The following is a 20842-nucleotide window of genomic DNA, read 5'->3' on the forward strand; positions in this document are numbered from 1 at the left end:
TCAGAGAGTTAATATGGGTTGTGGTGGCAGGAAGCATGAATATTCTATTGAGAATGTATTAATTACAATCAATAATATCAAGATAGATTTTCTGATTATTAGTACATGTAAGTCTTATTTTACTTATTTTTAGTTTTAGATCTGTAAAAAGCAATCATTTCGAACAACCGTCCTTTAATGACAGTGGTGAAGACTCAGTTCCAGAAAATTCTTCAGCTATTCAGAAATCAGCTCAATTAGAAAACCAGAGAAATACCAATACTCAAAACATTAGTCCAAGTGGAAAATACAGCTTTAATTCTGAAGCAAAGCAGGCACAATTAGCCTTGCGAATTCATTCAGATCCTCCTAAGCTGGCACAGAGCTCACTGGATCATGTTACACTTGACTATATTACTGCTGAAGAGTATCTATATTCTGGGAAACGTGGAAAGGAAAGTGCTTCTCCATTTGACAATAAGGAAATAAATCACCAGGAATGGTATTTACCTGTAAATAGTTCATCTGAAGATCTTAATGATACAGAAAGATGTGCAAAATATACATCAGCACAAAGGCTCGAGCCTTTTGAAACTAAAAGTGCCAATTCAATTATTGAAAATGTCCAACAAAATAAATCTTCAGGACCCACAGCTGGACCAACATTTTCCACTAGTTGGAAAAACAATGCCATGTGGAGCAGCAGTTCATCTGAGGTAGAGATTCACCATGGCAAAATTTCTCTCCGTATATCCGAGTCCTGCCTACAGCCTCAGTCACCTATGACTGGTCAAGAGGATGAGGGTGACGATGAGGTTTTTGTCAAAGAGCAGGATACAGAATCATTTTCTGGGACCTTCATTCCTCCATCTCCTCCCCCCTTTCCACCTCCAAGCCTAGAGGATGCACTGTTGAAAGAAAGAATGGAGAAATACCCATTTGCTGCCAACATTACGCAAGTAAAAGAGAAAAGCAATAAAAGGTAACATACATAGTAGTAGCTGCCTGTTTCCGGGCCCTCAAACAACAGTGGCACATGCAAACAATTTTGCATAATTGAATTCTCACATCATTTTTAAAATATGTGAACAAATATTTTATGGTCCACATGGTCTTAAATCTATATGACTCTATAGCAAGGGTTGTAAATGCTTTCAGCATTTGTATGTCTGTATGTTTTTAATTTGTATGGTTTTAATGGACTGAGATGGCAACTTAAAATAGATAACAACTATATTTTGTAAGGATGCAACATATGATGTGTTTGCTTTTAAATGCACTCTTAACACTGCAACAATGTATCCATACATCTGTTAAGTCTGTGTTCAGTATCTAAACTGATCTGCAGTAGAACCCCCATTTTACATTTTTCAGGGGAGCAAAATTGTGTAAAAATGTAAAATCAGGGAAATGCATTATGAATTATATATTGGTTGGACCAGAAAAAACTGTTTTAGGCTATGTTATTGAGTTTTTATTATTCTGTCTTGTGCTTTCATTCCCCCAATTTAATTCCACAGCTTTATTCCTAAGCTTTTTACAAAGTATTTTCATTAAACTGCTAATCATATGCTCTCTGGATGTCACCTATTTATTCTCTGCAACATCCATTATAAGATAATTTCTTAGCTTTTACTAGCTGAGCTACTTATGTCAATACAATTCAATACAAAAAAAATACCATTATCTTTTTTTTGCACATATTCAGTCAACATATTCTTCACTTTATTCAGATTATATATATAAAAAGATAAGCTATAACTGGCACAGGTAAAGAGGACCTTGTTCACTAGAGCCTACAATATGAAAGAATAATAGGAACCAGTCTGTTGTAGGTTAGAAATATTAGCTACCCCCAGGGATTTATGGTTTTGTTCACCTGTTTTTTCATAACTACTACAGTTTGTCTATTAGATCAATTATTGTACTGTAAAGGAAATAAAACAAATAACAGTATTTTTTTTGCAGACATCTTCGGTCTGCATCAGAACATACAGCAAGAACAGAAAGCAGTGGTTCTTACTTGTTAAATTCGGGAATCACCAAAAGGGACATTGAAGGGCCACTACTTAAACTTTCCTCTATTGTACCAGCACCTGAACCGTTGGCTTCTCCAGTTGATGCAGCTAAACCTACTGATGAATATGTAACCCAACCCCATGGGGCAGACATCAGTATTTTCCAAAATTCAGAGAGGAATTTCAACCCCGCTGATCATAGCACCTTACCACATGTTAACTCAGATCTGATGTTTCTGGAAGATGCCAAATCACATGAGCTGGCAAAGGAGATTGTGACCAAGGATAAATCCCTTGCGAATATTCTAGATCCTGACTCCAGGATGAAAACTACTATGGATTTAATGGAAGGCTTGTTTACCAAGAGCAGCAGTGCACTAAAGGAAAAGAATCAGAAGCGAAAAGCAAAAACGTGTGAAAAGTAAGTGATTTAGTGGTGACATATGTTAAAGTGCTATCTTTCCACAGTACCCCATGAATAAAATAATTCAAATAATTATTGATAGGCCTATTGTAAACAACTTTTAAATTAACGTTTATTATTTATGATTTTTAAATCTTAAATGTATCTTTCCTATCCCACCTCTTTTCTACATTGAAACTGAAAATGCTATCTGGGTTTTGATGTTCACTGACCCCCTAAAATGAAAGTGTCATAATCAATCCCTTTTAATTGTATTTGTATATTATATTGTGTATCTCTATCTAGTTGTTCATATTCCATTCTGCCTTCCAAACTACTGTCTGGTTGCTAAGATCATTAAGCCCTAGCAACCAGATAACAATCTAAATTCAAAATGGCTTTTTTCTTTGCAAACTGCTTTAATGCCACTGTCTACTGCTCACAAAAATAATTACCTCTTTTTAGTACATAAAAGTTCTTTATTGGTTTCCAATAAGTACAAAAGTAAGGAATAACAATATATTAAAATCATTGTTAACCTAATCTCTAGATAAATATTGGATACAAGCAGAAGTTAACTAACACACTGTCTGGCTGACACACCTTGCATTTTTCAAGCAAATGCCTCAACAAAGGGAAGACATGGGAAGGGCTGTTTGCCAGATTTCTTTAAACTAGATACTGTATTTAATATTTATATTTTGTAAATTTATAATTTACAGAGTCATCTGATGAGGTGCAGGATCTGGGGCCTTTATTTAACACTTTTGATAATTCAGTCACTTTAGTACTGAACCAAATGAACTGATTAATCTTACAGTTCAAGCATTGCACACATAAGTGCAGTAACTATAGAATGATGCAGTGCAGATTTTGCAACTGGGCCCCCAATATTTACACTACTGTTTTCTCCTAACCTCCACACTTTGTATCTCCAAAAAAATTTCTTCAGCCAAACTTTGTGTGTATGGCCACTTTATAGTTCAGTTTTCTTTACCTGCTAATAGGGGAAAATCCTCAGTCCCTGTCCCACACACAAACAAAAAAGATGGTCAGTTTTATCAAGAGTTATTTTATATTCTGGATCTCTGGGAAAAGAGCTGAATATGGGGGAAGACATATAAACTCCTTGCAGATAATGCGTTTGATGGAATTGAACCTAATAAAAGTATACGGTTAATTAAAGAACTTTCAGTCCGTCAGGACAGCAATGCAACAGTATTCTATGAGATGTACTTGCTTGCTAAACAGCAGAAAATGTAAATTTTCTTAATCCCATTGTCACACTGACAGTTGCGAATAGATGTGACCTTAAACACATCCTGGCAACACTTTTATCGTCTCGTGCCTCCACTTTTGGGACAATGTGCTATGGCTTAAATATTAACATTCACATAACACATAATCCATACACTTGAAAATGTCACTGAGTTAGATAAATAAAACAATATAGCAGTTAGAAAGTGGAGAAGTGCACTGATAAGGAAACAATTGTATACCTTGTATGCAGTGTAAAAATAGAAGGCTCTTTCCTTTACAGGCACGAATCAGAACTTGGCCAATTCAGTCAGTAAGAGGGGACTTATTGAAAATATAAAAATACTGCCATACAGCTTGTCCTGTTGGGGCATGCTGCCTGAATATCAAATTTAGATGCAACATCCACTCTAGAGGTCATAAACTGATGTTCATGTAGGACTGGCCCAGAAGAAAAATTCCAGTGGGTCCCTTCTCACCCAGCCATTTGCCTTTATATACAGTACCATGGATATTCCCTCCAGAAAAAAATGCAGAAAGTTGAACTATGATCTAAGGTTTCCTGATGCGCCCCTGTACCCTAGTTTGACAATGCACACTTGTATCATTGCTTTCTCTTTGATGGAAAATAAGTGGGATATAAACTGTAGTTTAATGAAAGAATTTTTCAAACATGGATGTTTTTTCACCATATACTTTTATATATTTATATACTCTGGCCTGTACTCATCCACTATCCAGACTAGTTGGTGCTATTTAAAGTGACCCTGCACCCCAAAACATGTTGTTGTTTTTTTTTTTGTATAACCAAAAAAATGGCATTTTAAGTAACTATCGATGAAACTTTTGTAATTGCTATTGATAGTAGTCTCTCTGTTGTTGTTTATATTCTCTGCTCTTCTGGTTCTGAAAGTAGGAGGACTGTTACATTATTTCATGAGTCGGAACCAGAGAACAGAAAGGGAATAACATGCACTGCTTTCAAAATCAATGTAATTACATTATATTGCTTTGTAAAGATATATATCAGCAAATATTTTTGAGAAAGGCCTCAAGGGGGCCGAAACATCAGTCAGTAGCTTGTATTATTAAAAAAATTTACTTTTAAGTCCTGAGAGTGCGGACTCTATTCGAAGTTTGTGTTATATTTACTTGATTCTGCACCCAGGCACATTATTTTGTTTTTACGAGAGTGCCGGCATCTCCTTGGACAACAAATATTTTTGGGTAGATTAGCCTTTAAATTTCAAACTAAAGCTTTACTTCATATTTTTCATATTAGTATTTTTCAACTTTTCATTGTAGTTTCTGACTTAAAGGGAGCCTTTTATGAAAATGTAATATAAGCTTTATCTAATGAAAATAAGAATACTTAATATAATCAATTGAAAAATTTTGTACAGTTTATAAAATCAAGTTACTCCTCACTATCCCAGCCACTCTTCATGCAGTAGGAGGGGAGATTAAAACAAATATATTGGTGTTTGTGCTCCCTTTGTATAGGCAATGTATTAGAGCTGTCAAAATTATTGAAATGAATAAAGCCGCATGTAAAGAGACTCTAAAGAGAGAGCTTGATAGCATAGAGTAACTTGAACAGGTTAATAAGGTTTTTTTGTGTGTTCTTTGTCCTCTTACCTTAAAGAAACACATAAGGATTATGTTACCTACTGATATTCTGGGGCATTTTGATGGGTTTTTGTGAGTTTTCTCACTGTGTTAAATCTTTGTCATCTTTACAATGCAGAGACTTGAAGCTTTCTTGATGTTATTTTACATAATTGCCAATATTGGCAACTTGATAGTCTCTTAACTCCTTTGCAGAGACAAAAGACCCAGGAAGGTAACTGTAGACAGGACGCAAGAGGCAGACGTGTGATTAGGAGATTGGGTGAATATCAGGAGAATCTTTGGCACTGCAGTCTAATATTAAAATGGCATTCCGTTTTGCAGTAGCTTCAGCATAAATGTTCATACACGTAGTTCTTTTAGGGGTACAGTGATGGGTATAGAGTTGCTTCATGGATCTGGTTGCAAGGGACTATTACTAATAATTCAGGGCATTTGCAGAATCTAGAAATGTATGTTCACGTAATGCATCCCAAATCTCTAAACCAATATCTATGTCTGAATAAGATCAATAATTCAGCAATGGCTGCCTCCTTTTGTGCTGCATGTGCTCGTTTTCCATGCAGTCTTTTAACAATCCCAATGGCTGACCAACTGCTGTCTCTCTCCAGCAATCCAAGTTTGAGAGAAGACTCATGGGGGTCATTTATATACACTGGGCAAATTTTCACTAGGGCAGTAACACATGGCAACCAATCAGATGTTTGCTTTCATTGTTCAACCTGCAGCTAGCTGAAAAAAGCTAATCACTAGTCCCTATGGGTTACTGCCCAGGTGCAAATTTGCCCAGTGTTTATAAATGATCCCCACTGAAACTTGTGTATTATAATAAATAATGTACCCCCTGTTGTCATTTTGGAGTTCAATGACCTGTATAAAAGCTCTCAGCCTTGAGTATTTATAAGGTCAAGGAACTCCACAGTGACTTACACGCGACGATTCGTTTTCCGAAGTCGCCCAAACTTTCCTCGTGAGGTAACTGCGGGCGGCTTCGGAAAACAAACCGCCGCGTGTGATTAGTGCCAGCGTTTTTTCAATTTAAAGTGTGGACTTACCCTAAGCGTATTTTTACAATAGATATTTAATCCATTATCCAGAACCTGTTATTCAATTAAGCAAATGTTTTTTTAAAATAATTTCCTTTTTCTCAATAATGATAAAACATTACCAGATACTTGTTGTTAACAAATACATGTTGGTGCCAAAACAATCCCATTGGGTTTATGTTTATGTTACCCTTTTTAAATAATAGAGAATAGAATAGATAATAGAATAGAAATATAGAATTGCTGAGGGTGCCTTTCTAAACACTTCTGTAATTCACAATTTTTTTCTGTTTCAGAGCTATTAAGCTGTTTAAAAACAGCTAATATAATGAATCTTTTAACTACAGAGACATGCTGGTCAGTTGTTCTTACTGTTCAGTTCATAAGGCAAACAGAGAACTGTTCTGATGTTGCTCAGGAAAGAAATAAGAAACATCAGATGACCTTTCCTATCTCTTTCCTGAGCAGAGCAATATAAAACAAAGTCTACAAACTTTTTTTATATATATAATATTTGTGTTAAAAAGGACTGATTATAACCACAATGCATAGAGAGACTATCTGCCTTGTAAGCTAGAAAAGGTAGGTAATTTGTAATTTTTTTTTTGCACTGGTTGTTGTTTAGGAAAGAAGACAAAAGAGAAACTCCTGATAATACAAGCAGCTGCTCTCTGTATTACTCTATGTCAGCACCCAAAGCAGAGCTCCTGAGAAAGATGGAAAACATGCACACTCAAACAGGGGAGGAGGAACAGTTTGATTTGAATGAAAAAAAGGTAAATGAAATGCAATAAATTGTAGGATTAGCTTTCTCTTGTACACAGATATGCTATAAGTGTGTAATTACACTGGTTCTCTCTCACTAATTTATTGAAAATTTTTAATCTTTTTAATATTTCCTTTATTTTGTCCAATGAGCACTGCTGATGGTATATGGGGGAACTGTATACCAGCCTTGAAACTTTGCTGTCAGTGTTAAAGGAGAACTAAACCCTAAAAATGTAAATAGCTAAAAATGCCATATTTTATATAATGACCAGCCTAAATTGTATATTGCACCTGCCTAAAGTTTCAGCTTCTCAATAGCAGCAATGATCCAGGACTTCAAACTTCACAGGGGGTCACCATCTTGGAAAATTGTCTGCAACACGTGATCAGTGGACTCTGAGCAGCTGTTGAGAAGCTAAGTTTAGGGGCTGTCGCAAATTATCAAGCAGAAAATAAGGTTTGCCTGTAATATAAACTGATGTTACAGTGCAGATTATTAAATTCTGATGCTAGTTGCAATGGTTTCTGTGCTGCCATGAAGTTATTATCTGTATTAATTACTAAATAGCTTTATATTATGTAATTCATATTTTATGTGTACTGTATACTTTGAGTCAGTTCCTAAGCTCAGTAACTGATAACAGTACAAAGCATGTGCAGTGAATCAGCAGAAAAGAAGATGGGGAGCTACATGGGCATCTTTGGAGACACAGATCTTTACTTCTAAAGGGCTGTGGTTGCCTAGGACTGGTATGAAAATATAATGTACAACATTTCTATCCTATTTCTTTAGTTAGGCTTTATTTCTCCTTTAAGGTTGGGTGCAATCAAAATACCTTTGTTAGTGTTCTCTAGTAGATTTTGATTAGCTGTCAAATATGCACAGGGTCACACAGGCATCTAAAGGTGGCCATATTCGGACCAATAAAATCTGCCAACTCATTCCTTCTGGACCAAGTTGGCAGCTTATTATCCTATGTATGGGGCCTGTTGACAGGCTTGCCTGGCCAAAATCAGGCAGATATCAGGTTTGATTTTCTGGGATAAGGACCGCATGGGCTTGTTCATTGGCTCATCTCCTATTTGTCTCCATTCACCTTCATAAAGATCCGATCATCAGCCCGGTATCACCCAGCTCAAGGCCATATCAGGAAAACATCCATTCCTGTGGTGACCTCTCTAAAAAAGCAGATCGTCAATTGTATCACCACCTTGAGCAGGGGTGTTTCTGGGGCTGCCACCACCTGATGCAGCACCCCTGATGCCACTCCTTTACCTGCTCTGTGCTTAAACTGTGGCATACAAATGGGTCACCGAGGGCTGCAACTCAATTGTGCTCTCTGCACTAGCAGAGTTTTCATTTAACTTTTTAAAAAAATGACAATTCTGCACTTGGGTTTACCAGAGGTGGCCTTTTGCCACCTGTAGTAGATGGCTGCTCACTCAGGAGTAGCCCTGAACTTAAGTAACCAATTAGATTAGATCTAGCTTGCTTCAGTTAGATAAGACACAAGGCAAATAAACAGCATTGCAGTTGTGGCAGTTTATCTTAAACAAACAATAACATGTGTTTGCTTCAGAGACTCTACTGTAGCTAATATATACAGCAGATAACAGATAAGCTTTCTAGTATATGAGGCATATGGGATTCTTCAGAACTTATCTGTGATCTACTGTGCATCCTGTGCTTGAATGGCTGCCCCCATGGCTACACATCAGCTCGTTTATATAAACTACCATAGAGTTATTGATGCAAAGACACCAATTTTACCAGTGCAGGGCAACCATACATTATATTGTCATACCTATAAAACACTTACTGTTCCTTTAACTCAATGGGCTGGAGCATTAATTGTGGTTTAGGCTGTGGCTTAGATTCTTTTAAGGTGCTATAATTAATCTACATTTTCTTTGTGCAAAACTCAGCTATGCAAATCGCCATGTTTTTGCACACAGAGGGTATTAACAAAAACAGTGTGTGCTGCAATTTGTGAGCAACTTACCAATAAGGATGCTAATTCATGTTCATGTCATATTTTATTCTTAGCCATTATGGATGCAGGTGACTTTATGCCAGAACATAGTGGAAGAAACTGGGATTAGCATTAGTTGACTTTGTAGGTGCAGCACCCAAAGGGAGCACAAGAATTAACACCTCCTCATGTTGCTATGAACTTTTACATTTAAGCAGAGCAGGCTGAAGTGGCATATTGGCGCTAGGTTCAAGTAGCAAGTATCCTATTTGAATAGTGTTTGCATGCTCGCAGTTTTGCAATTACATTAGTAAATGAGCCTTCTGCTGTGAAATGCCATAATAACAAGCCAGTCCCACACATTTTCGTTAAGGAGTTACAGTTCACTATGATATAATTTTTGTTCCCCCTTATAAAAATATCCCTATGAATTTCAGAAATAAAGTTAATAGCTTATACTACATTCCACTTTGCAAGAGTTGGAGCGAACTTTGATTAGAGGAAAGAAAAGGCCTGCGACTCAAATGAAGTAAGGGTTCGGTACTGTATGCCTGGGAAAAAAGAAATAGATCTGAGTGATTAGGGCCGTGCTGTTAATTGCATTGGCATGTTCCCTTGTAGTCTGCATGAAGAAACATTAGCATAGTCATTATGAGAAGAAGATAGCAAGGGACTCATTATGTGCAATCAAAGGCCACTTTTGTATGTGCACAAAGGCATTATGCCTACTCTCTTTTTGGAATGATAGCAATAGTGATTACTGAAAGCAGAACAAGTTTCTGGAGGGCAGATATGAAGCCTTCCAGTCACTAATCATATATGAAAGACAATGCGCAATCTCTTTTTGTTTCCCAGAATCAGATTTTTCTTTTTCATTTTAAAGTGATTTCAGGAAAAATTCACTGACGTCTTTCCCTTGTGGAGGGAAGCCAGTTAAAAGGTCATGATGTCCTAGCTTCTATTAATGGAAAAGAGATGGCAGTCCATTGTTAGAAGCCAATCGCAGACCTTGTTAGCAATCCAAAACCATTAGATACAGTTTGTTACATCACTGCAACAGTTTTGTTTTTTAATAAACAATGTAATTGGAATAGTTATTTTACTTATGAAATACCAAAGTTGATACAGATTTTTCTTAGTAATATGTATAAACTATTGTAGACTGGCCGGTTTCAGAGTGAAGGGATGCAGTCAGTCAGGTACTTAAGACATGAGGCTAATGCAGACGTATTGGATCTTGGCCTGCAGATAAAACGTAGACAAAAAGTACAAACGCAGGACGAGAATCCCCTCCTAGGACCGCATCCTGCACCCAGATACTGGAACACAAGGATCCACTGCACGTGCCTGCAGCCGGGCCAATGCAATGTATCCAGCTGCAGGCACATCAATAAGTGTCGGAGCCGATTCTCGGCCTACATTTGGCTTCAGTTAAGATTCACTACATCTGACATTAATTAGCTAGAGATGCAGATTCACAGGGGCTTACTTATAAACATTGGGTAAATTTGCACATGGGCACTATAAACAATATATGTTTATAAAAATGTTTGTATTTCCAAAGTTTAAGGGGGCCCTAAAACATGGGGCCAAGTTAAGCATAGAAAAGGTGCAAAGCGAATTGTTGTATAGAAGAAACACATGTTAGAATAATCATTAGATAAAAATGTGTGCTAATAATGTGCCAAAAACTACTACATGGCCCCTTGACTATTATTAATTGATGGACACTTCACTGCATTATTTGTGATTTAGAGAAACATTCACAGCTCAGCCACTATAATATGTTATGTCCTTTGGTGGCAGGCATTGCCTTATGCCTATTCTACAGTACTTAAAATAAAAAAAATCTCTGTAACCCTGCATTAGGTTTGTTCACTAATATAAACATATAAATAAAATATAATGTACTGAAATCTCTGCATTTCTATACTAGGGGGCAGATTTACTAAGCTCCAGTGAATAATTTGAATGGAAAAATATTCGAATTTCGAAGTATTTTATTTGGTACTTCGACCATCGAATTGGTCAAATTCCATCAAATTCAATCGAATTGAATGATTCGAAGTAAAACCCGTTTGACTGTTCGACCATTCGATAATCGAAGTACTGTCTCTTTAAAAAATACTTTGACTTCATACTTTGCCACTTTAAACCTACCGGTGCAATGTTAGCCTATGGGGACCTTCCCCAGCACTTTTCTACGTTTTTTTTGATCAAATAAAAATCCTTCGATCGATCACTTAAAATCGTTTTGAACGATTTTTATTCGATCGTTCGTTCAAAGCTTTTGCTCTAAAATCCTTTGAATTTGATATTCGAATTCAAAGGATTTTACTTCAAGGGTCAAATTCGAGGGTTTTTTAACCCTCGAAATTCGACCCTTGAAAAATCTGCCCCTAGGTGTAATGCCAATGTTATTAATAGGGAAATAAAGATAACAGAAATTCTATTTCTCCATAAAAGTTTGAACTGCGTCATCTTATAGTGTGTCGTTCAGTCCCTTTTACATGAGGCATACACACACAGTTAGTAGCATATTACTCTTTATTCAGATATTACAGTGCACAAGTGGGTTGTCCCTTTTAAGGTACTTTACTGGTATACTCTAAAATCATTTTGCACTGTAATGTCTTTTTAAAAGCTCAATATGCTACAGTACATATGGCTCAAAGGGCAGAATTGCAAGTGCGGAGGGTCACAATATTTCTGCCCATATACTTAGCACTTGTGCCCCTGGACATGGCTGGTACTGCTGCACTCTAAAAGACACAAGGGAGTTTGCAACTTAATGCATGCCCTAGACAAGGATGCTTTGCACCTTGGGCATTGTGTCTGCTTACATTTGGAAAAGTATTTCACATACAAAAGTCACGGAAAACAAAGCATGTGTTTTTTTTCTGTTTGCTTTCCACAGTTTTACATGCTGTGGCCTGTTGCTAAGAAGAAAACCTTTTTCCAAAACATCCATTTGCATAATCTAAGGGGCAGATTTTGGTTCTAATAGAAAATTCTAATTTTTTATATGGTCAAAACTCTTAAATTCGAATTGTGAATTTTCCAAACATGATTCGAGTTTTAATTAGAATTTCAAGATTTGCCATACTCAGATTCGACTAATTGCCACCTAAGACCTGAAGAGTTCATGTATTAGTCAATGGGAGAGGTCCAGGGACCAATTTGGACATGTTAGTAGCCTTTTCGAGTTGGTAAAATTTGTACGAGTTTTAGATATTACATTTTTTATTAAATAACCCCCCAATCGAATTTTGAGTAATTCGAAAATAGACCTTTGATAAATGTACCTCTAAATGTTGCTGAAGTCTAAAAAAAATATCAATTGGAGAGGTGTAAATAGAAGTTATTATACCCCACAACATAATCTTCTATTGGGCCACTACTGGGTCAGCTTCTTCTGATGTTAAAATATTGCATATGTAATTATTACCCTCCAGTTCTACTATAATAACATAGTATCTAATGTATACAAATGGAAAGGAAATAGAGAGGGGCCTTTCATTCTTTCTGCTATAAAACTTATTTTGTGTACCTGCAATGCTGATGGGGATTTTGGCAACTATTTAGCTGTGGCTTCCATCATCCTTACCAACCAAGGGGTTAGAAGCAGTCTGTATGACACAAGTTAAAATATATGCTCCCATTGTGCAATTATTATGGTAATAGTGTTGATGCATGTCCTTTTATTTACATATGTACATACATAAACTGTTCATCTTTGTTCCCACAAGAGGTTCTCAATTTACTTTGTGGGCAAGTTATTATAAACCTGGCTGGGCCTGCTTTTTGATTACACTTGGCTTGTCTGGGCATTTTTCATGCTTCCAATTTTATTAATATGTTTGATCTTAAAAGGGAACGGCACCGGGGGTGTGGCCTAACACTGCATGGGGTGAGACCTGTTCTGTGAGAGCTCCTGACTCGGGCCCAATAACGTGGCAAATCAACGGAGAAGCAGAGCCAAGACTGGGCTGGAAAGATAGCAATAGCCTCTTCGATACACGAAGATGGGAAAATCCTTAAAGAAAAAAGGCTCCCCTACCAAATTAACAGCCTTTTATGGGTCGAAAAACAAGGGAAGGGACGCCCGGAGCAGACACCAAGATGGCGACGAGAAAGATGTTTCGCGACCATCCTCTCCAGCATCCTCGCTGGCACAATCACAATACGGGGAAAATAGCCCGTCCCAAACGCAAGAAAGTCTCACAACGGCTACGCTAAAAAACCTTCTACACTCGCTGCGGAAAGATATTCAAAGCGACTTACAGAAATCCATGGCAGAGCTGCGTACAGAATTAAAGGAAATTGGAGCCAGAACTGCGCACCTCGAAAACAAAATGGAGGAGATGGTCGACTCGCACAACGAGGTTATCGATCTTACCTCGGTCTTAGAAGAGGAGTTAGCAGCCATGAAACAGAAGCTAGCGGACATAGAAGACAGATCACGGCGCAATAATGTTAGACTTAGAGGAATCCCAGAGACGGTTCCCACCAAAGACCTAACTGCGTATATACAAGCGTTCATGGCAGCGATCCTCCCTGAAGCGCCGGAATCAGCTCTAATCCTAGATAGGGCCCACAGATTGCCGAAAGCGAAAAATGCACCAGCTCCTGCTCCAAGAGACGTGATCGTGCGGATACACTTCTACCACATCAAGGATCAACTACTCAGAGAACACCGCACCAAGCAAGATTTACCGGATACCTATAAAGATATTTCCCTTTTCGCGGATCTCTCAACGGCAACGATAAAGAGAAGAAAAGAGTTTGCCCATATCACTGCAGCACTACGAGACCACAAAATTATATATAGATGGGGCTTTCCCACGAAGCTGATCGTCACCAGAGACGGAGCCATAACAGTTCTTCAGACACCGGAGGACGGCCTGAAAGTTTTACCAGCATGGGGTATTCGATTGGAACCTTACAGTCCCAATTCTCCGGTGAAAAAGAGGCACAGAATGGAAACGGAATGGATGACACCTAAAGCCCATATGAGACGCTCTCCATAACCCGAGACAGTCTAAGTATAATCCTCTTTCTTTGTGTTTACTTATACTACTTAGCAAGCTCTACTACCGTGTGTAATTTGGGGCAAGCAGGGCCTGGTCCGGAGCCCCGTGGATGCGATCTGCACCCCAGAGGAAAAGTTTTCTTTTTGTTCTTTATACCAACTCACCTCCCCCACAACTCTGTGAGACTGGCTGTTCAGAGTACTGTCTTTTTGTTCATATTTTTTTTTTTCTTTTTTCTTATCTAACTTTTGGACGATCTGTATTTTACGCACGGTTTCACAGTTAGATTCCCATACATTTGGGAAAGATGAGGAAATGGTTGTTCCCCATACATGTACATAGTTGGCACAAAGCCCAAAAATTGCTGACCCCCAGTTTTATCCCCATGAACGTACGGCACAATGATACTGATTGTATTTGTTTATATTTGCGAGCACTATGCTCTACTACCTCTATGAGAGTGACAGATGTGAGCCCCAGGGATCTCGCCAATGGTCACCAGCACCGTTACCTAAGAAACAATGGCGCTTAAATGTATATCAATCAACGCCAAAGGCTTGAACTCCCCTTTTAAAAGATCTAAGCTATTACAGGAGGCTCATCACAGTAAAGGTGATGTGGTCTGGGTGCAAGAAACTCACTTTAATCGAGATGCACAGCCCACCCTAGGGAATAAACAATTTCAACAAGTATATACAGCATCAGCACAAGAAAAAAATAGAGGAGTGGCCTTCCTATTTAGCAATCGCACTGGATTTGAGTTGGAGAACCAATGGCGAGATCCGCAGGGTAGATACCTCATAGTGATGGGACTAATCAGAGGTGAATGTTACACATTTGTCAATATATATGCCCCAAATAAGGGACAATGTAAATTCATTGCTATGGTGCTACGAAAGGTGGACCTGATCAAAAAGGGTAGTACTGTTATAGCAGGGGACTATAATCTAGTCCAAAACAACGAACTAGATCTACGAAGGAGAAAAACCAATAATGTTAAAGTCAGGAACACTATGTTTGAAACCCCACTGGCCAAGCTAATAGCAACTCACTCTTACTATGACCCATGGAGAGTAAAATTCCCGAAACAGAAAGATTTTCGTACTTCTCTCATGTACATCTAATGTATTCTAGGATAGATTTTTTTCTAGTAGACCAATATACCTTATAAAAGGTTACAGAGACCACCATAGGACCCATTACATGGTCTGACCACGCACCGATTACCTTAACAATTACAACCTTTCAGCAACCACGATCGTTCCTGTTGTGGCGCCCGAATGAAGCACTGCTGACACAACAACATAACAAAACGCTGATTCAATCAGCAATAACTACCTTTTTTGAAAATAACCTAGCGACACAAACTTCTCCTTTTACTAACTGTCAAGCTCATAAAGCTACCATCAGGGGTCTGTACATTCAGATGGCCTCTAGAAGCAAAAGGCAACAAACAGCTAGAAAAACCAATTTGGAACAGCAACTACGAACACTACAAACGGAGAACAAGCATGCTCCCTCAAAAAAGATCACTAAACAAATAGCATCAATTAGAGAGGAATTGCACCTCATGGATTTACAGAGAATGGAAATAGGCCTTAGGAAACTAAAAATAAGGTACTACTACAAAAGAAACAAAATAGGCGATCTCCTGGCAAGACAAGTTAAAAATATTAGGGTAAGAACCCAAATACAATCTTTATATGATGAGCAAAGGCAGATATTATACAATCCAAAACAAATAGCAGACTGTTTTGCCAGGTTCTACCAAAAGCTGTATAATTTAAACAGGGACCCTACCACCCCGCAACCCTCCAAACAAAACATAGAAGAATTTCTTCGTCAGACGAAGGTACCAAAATTAAGGGAAAACCAGTCTGCACTGCTAAATGCACAAATCACAGCAGTTGAAGTGGATAAAGCTATTAAACAGCTCAAGCCTCACAAGGCCCCCGGTCCTGATGGCTATACAGCAATGTATTATAAGACATACTCAACCTTGCTTATCCCACAACTTGTGCAATTATTCAATCATGCTGCAAAGCAACAGCAATTCCCAGCGGAAATGCTAGAGGCGCACATCTCACTAATCCACAAAGAAGGAAAAGACCCTAAACAGTGTGCGAATTACAGACCTATCTCCCTACTAAATCTGGACGTGAAACTTTATGCCATTATATTAGCCACCAGACTACAAGACATACTTAGTGACATCATTGATCTCGATCAGGTTGGATTTGTGAAAGGTAGGCAGTCCTTAGATGGCACCAGAAGGTTTATTGATCTTATTCAGATAATCAAAAGAAAGAAAATCCCAGCCCTAGTAATATCCCTGGACGCAGAGAAAGCCTTTGACAGGGTACATCATGGCTTTCTAGAACGGGCATTAAAAACATATGGCATAGAAGGTTGGGGTCTGAAGGCTATTCTGGCACTATACTCTAATCCTATAGCGAGAATAAAAATGGGAGGTTTTCTTTCGGACAGATTCTCGCTCTCCAATGGCACACGTCAGGGTTGCCCCATGTCCCAACTAGTGTTCAATTTAATAATGGAAACCATGGCACAAACAATAAGGGAGGAGCAGGGAATACGAGGCATAGCGGTGGCGCAAAAACTGCACAAGATCGGCCTATATGCGGACGATGTTATTATAGTAATTACTAACCCAGAGGAAGGTATAGATGTGCTACAAGGCATTTTGGAGGGATTCGGAAAGGTGTCCTTCTACAAGATTAATGTAAGCAAAACCCAGGCTATGAGTATCAACATACCAGAAAACATACAGCAGAAACTACAAGCCACATATAAGTTTGATTGGAAACAGAATCAGCTGAATATCTAGGAATTTACCTTACGAAATCACCAGATCACTTATATAAGGCAAATTATCTAGGTCTACTCAACAAAGTCAAAAAAGTGATAGAAACTTGGAAACTTAGCATGGTCTCTTGGTTTGGTCGCATAGCGATTGTGAAGATGATGGTCCTCCCCATAATTCTATATACAATGAGAACTGTCCCGATACTGGTCCCAAAAGCATTTTTTCGGGACATCCAAAAAATCATTACCTGCTTTGTTTGGGCGAATAAGAAACCCAGAATAGCAAATCACCTCATGACTCGATCCAACAACATAGGAGGACTGGCAGTCCCGGACATAGAACGTTATTATAAAGCCAACATCTTGGCGCAAACCTGTACTTGGCACCTGCAGCCACAAAATAAAAGATGGTTGGAACTGGAACAGCACTGTGTTGCCCCCCAATCCTTACAACAAATCCTGTGGTCACAATCGCCAGAGCGAGTCGTTAAAACACTTTTCTTGGACACGGTGAAAGCCAGCCTGCAAATTTGGTCGGATAACGCAGGCCCGGAAGGTAGAATACCTTTCCCGTCCCTTAATGCACCAATAAGAATGTTGGAGTTGCACACTACAGCCAAGCTTAAGACTTGGGAAGACATTGGCTTACCTCACTTAAAGATCAATATGATGGAGGTCGATTGAAGGCTTTTGAACAATTACAACAGGAGTACAATGTACATAAATCAGATTTCTATAAATACCTACAAATCAGGCATTTACTCTCAAAGTTTCCTAACCCATATGATAGGGAACGAACCTCCTTGGAGATCCTATGTAACAAAAATCCAGCGGCGCCTAAAGGTATTGCAAGATGCTATGACCTAATAACTACAAGGTCAATACAGGGAAAGTTCCCGGCAATATTAAGATGGGAGAAGGACCTCCAACAAACCTTTCCGATGGAAGAATGGTTAGGGGCCATCAGAAGGATGAAAACACACACCAGCTGCGCGGACCACCGAGAAAACTATTTTAAAATACTACACAGATGGTACTATACTCCAGACAGACTCACACAGATGTATCCGGGTACCAGCAATCTCTGTTGGAGAGACTGTAAAAACAAAGGATCAATGATACACATATGGTGGGGTTGCACAGTACTAAATAACTTTTGGACCAAGGTATATCACACGATCACAGAAGTATTAAATATAACAGTCACAAGAGCACCAACAACGGCCCTTCTTGGATTAGACACAAACATAAATGATAGGATATCAGAGAAACTGCTAACTCATATTTTTATAGCTGCTCGGAGACTAATAGCTAGATTCTGGAAACAAAAGGAATCCCCAACAGATGAACAGTTAATAGCAGAGATAAATTCCAATATACAATATGAGAGAGCAGCACTGACGGCTATGAATCATCCTCTCAGTGATAGTCAAAAATGGCAACAATGGACTCTATTCTACGATAGGACAACCAAAGGTTAACTAAATCCAACACATGGCAGCAGACAGAGTTGAGGGGTTATTAGAGAAGCAATGAAAGTGTAATCGAGCATAGATATAAGATATACAAATACCAGGTTAATCAATGGTTTGACCGAAGCCGCAATGGTTTATGCCCAAGTTCATTACTCCCCCGTTCTCCCCTCCCCCCACCCTATCCCCTATACAACGTGGCTATACATAGGCAGCTTATCTGAGGTACTATTGACGAAAAATGATGTGTATCTTACATGTTATGCAGTGACCTCTCAGATGCATATTAACAATTCTGTTACTACACTGTACATGAAAAGTATGTACCACTAATATCTGCTTTTTTCAATAAAGTCAAACTTTGAGTGAAAAAAAGGGAACGCCACCAAAAACTGTTTTGTTTTATTTTGCATGAAGAAAGCTATAATCCAAAGCGGCTTTTTAGTGTACACTGATTAGAAACTAATTAGAAATTCAGCACTTTCAGTGGTCTTAAAGGTATATGTGTAAAAGCAATTGCAAAGAAAAGCAGTGTTTGGGGGTTTTTTTTGTTCTTTAGAAACAATGTAGCAGAAGTTGGTTCTCCTTCATATTTGTTAATCATCTGGAATGATTGGAATAGTTATTTTACTTGTGAAATACCAAAGCTGATACGGATTTTTCTTAGTAAGACAAAATATTGTAGACTGGCTGGTTTGCACCATGAGGGGATGGGATCAGGTACTTAAGCCCTGAGGCTAAAGCAGAAGTAGTGGATCCTTGTGCATGTGCCTTTATCCGTGTGCAGGCCCAAGATCCTAGTACAGGTATGGACCTGTTATCCAGAATGCTCGGGACTTGGGGTTTTCCACATAATGGATCTTTCTGTAATTTGGATCTTCATACCTTAAATGTACTAGAAAATCATGTAAACGCTAGATAAACCCAATAGGCTGGTTATTAAGTTGATTTGTTTGGATCAAGTACAAGGTACTGTTTTATTATTACAGAGAAAAAGGAAACCATTTTTAAAAATGTGGATTTTATAATGGAGTGTATGTGAGACAGCCTGCTGTAATTCAGAGCTTTCTGGATAATGGATTTCCAGACAACCGGTCTCATACCTGTAGTATCAAATGCAGGCCAAGAATTTGCTCCTAGAGTCTCGACCTGCACCCAGATACAAGCACGCCAAAAATGAGTTCGCAATTTGGCAGCAAAATCCACCGCATATGCCTACACTAGGGCCAATTCAATGTATCCACCTCAAGAAGTGTAGGAGTGGATTCTCGGCATGCATTTGTCTGCCATTGGCCTGAGGCCTCAGCTAGAAAAGCAGATTCACATGGGGCTTATTTATAAATACTGGGCAAATTTGCACTTGGGCACTAAACCACAGCAACCATTCATAGCTATAGCAATCAGTGATTATCGTTTATTGGTGTTATACTGAAATTATAGATTAGTAGGGATGCACCGAAATCAGGATTTGGTTGAGGATTCGGCCAGGATTCGGCCTTTTTCAGCAGGATTCGGCCAAATCCTTCTGCCCGGCCGAGCCGAATCCAAATCCTAATTTGCATATGCAAATTAGGGGTGGGGAGGGAAATCTCGTGACTTTTTTCACAAAACAAGGAAGTAAATAAAGTTTTCCCCTTGAAGGATTCGGGGGTTTGGCCGCATCCAAAATAGTGGATTCGGTGCATCCCTATAGCTTAGTCCCTACAGGAACAGAATCTTACAGTCAAAGGTCCCTATAACATTGAAGAAAGAAAGAACTTACACTCGCACACCCTGGCCGTCCAGACAAACACGAATCCCAGGTGCTCGGTGATAGAGGAACTTGGCAACCTCTCTCTCTCAACCTCTGTTTCTGCCCTATAACATTGACACACACTAGTGTCAGTTTCTTCCAGAACCTGCCTGTGTGTTTTTGGACTGGAGGAAACCCAAACATTGTCATTTCCACTGAGAAGTCGAATCTATCAACTAATAACTAATTTATTTTACTGTATAACACCATATCTGTCTTATGCCCTCAGGCAGAGCTAATTGCCAGCCTTACATGCAAACTTGAAGTTCTGAAAGATGCCAAGGAAAACCTGCTGGATGATCTAAAGCTGAACAACATCCTTGGAGAGGAAGTTGAGGCCCTAATTGAGACCCGTTGCAAGCCCAATGAATTTGACAAGTACAAGATGTTCATTGGCGATCTAGATAAAGTGGTGAATTTATTGCTCTCACTCTCAGGACGTCTGGCCAGGGTAGAAAATGAACTAAGCAGCTTGGGGGAAGATGCCAGTGCTGATGAGAGGGTATTCATGCATTTTTTACCTTTCTGTTTTTAACATTGTTGTGCTTTGTATGCTAAATGAAAGGTCATCATTCTGCAAGTACCATGGTTCGTTCTTCCTATCCTTGCTTACTTGTAAATACTGTGGTATAAAAAGCCTAAGACTTTA

The 20842-nt window shown here is 38.7% G+C and overlaps 1 protein-coding gene across 8 annotated transcripts in view; it reads left to right on the top strand.

Moving 5' to 3' along the window:
* Positions 1 to 20842, top strand: part of LOC108706772 (protein Shroom3-like) — a 116959-nt gene that overhangs the window by 94523 nt on the left and 1594 nt on the right. For 7 of the 8 annotated variants that reach the window (XM_041579717.1, XM_041579713.1, XM_041579714.1 and 4 more), the window contains 4 exons: positions 134 to 961; positions 1948 to 2418; positions 6958 to 7108; positions 20423 to 20695. In XM_041579717.1, the coding sequence (XP_041435651.1) occupies positions 134 to 961; positions 1948 to 2418; positions 6958 to 7108; positions 20423 to 20695 (1723 nt within the window). Of the gene's footprint in view, positions 1 to 133; positions 962 to 1947; positions 2419 to 6957; positions 7109 to 12946; positions 15326 to 20422; positions 20696 to 20842 lie in introns of those variants that run through there. The other variant, XM_018243462.2, reaches the window with a different exon arrangement.

This window comes from Xenopus laevis, chromosome 1S, assembly GCF_017654675.1.
Source record: "Xenopus laevis strain J_2021 chromosome 1S, Xenopus_laevis_v10.1, whole genome shotgun sequence".
Lineage (NCBI taxonomy): Eukaryota > Metazoa > Chordata > Amphibia > Anura > Pipidae > Xenopus > Xenopus laevis.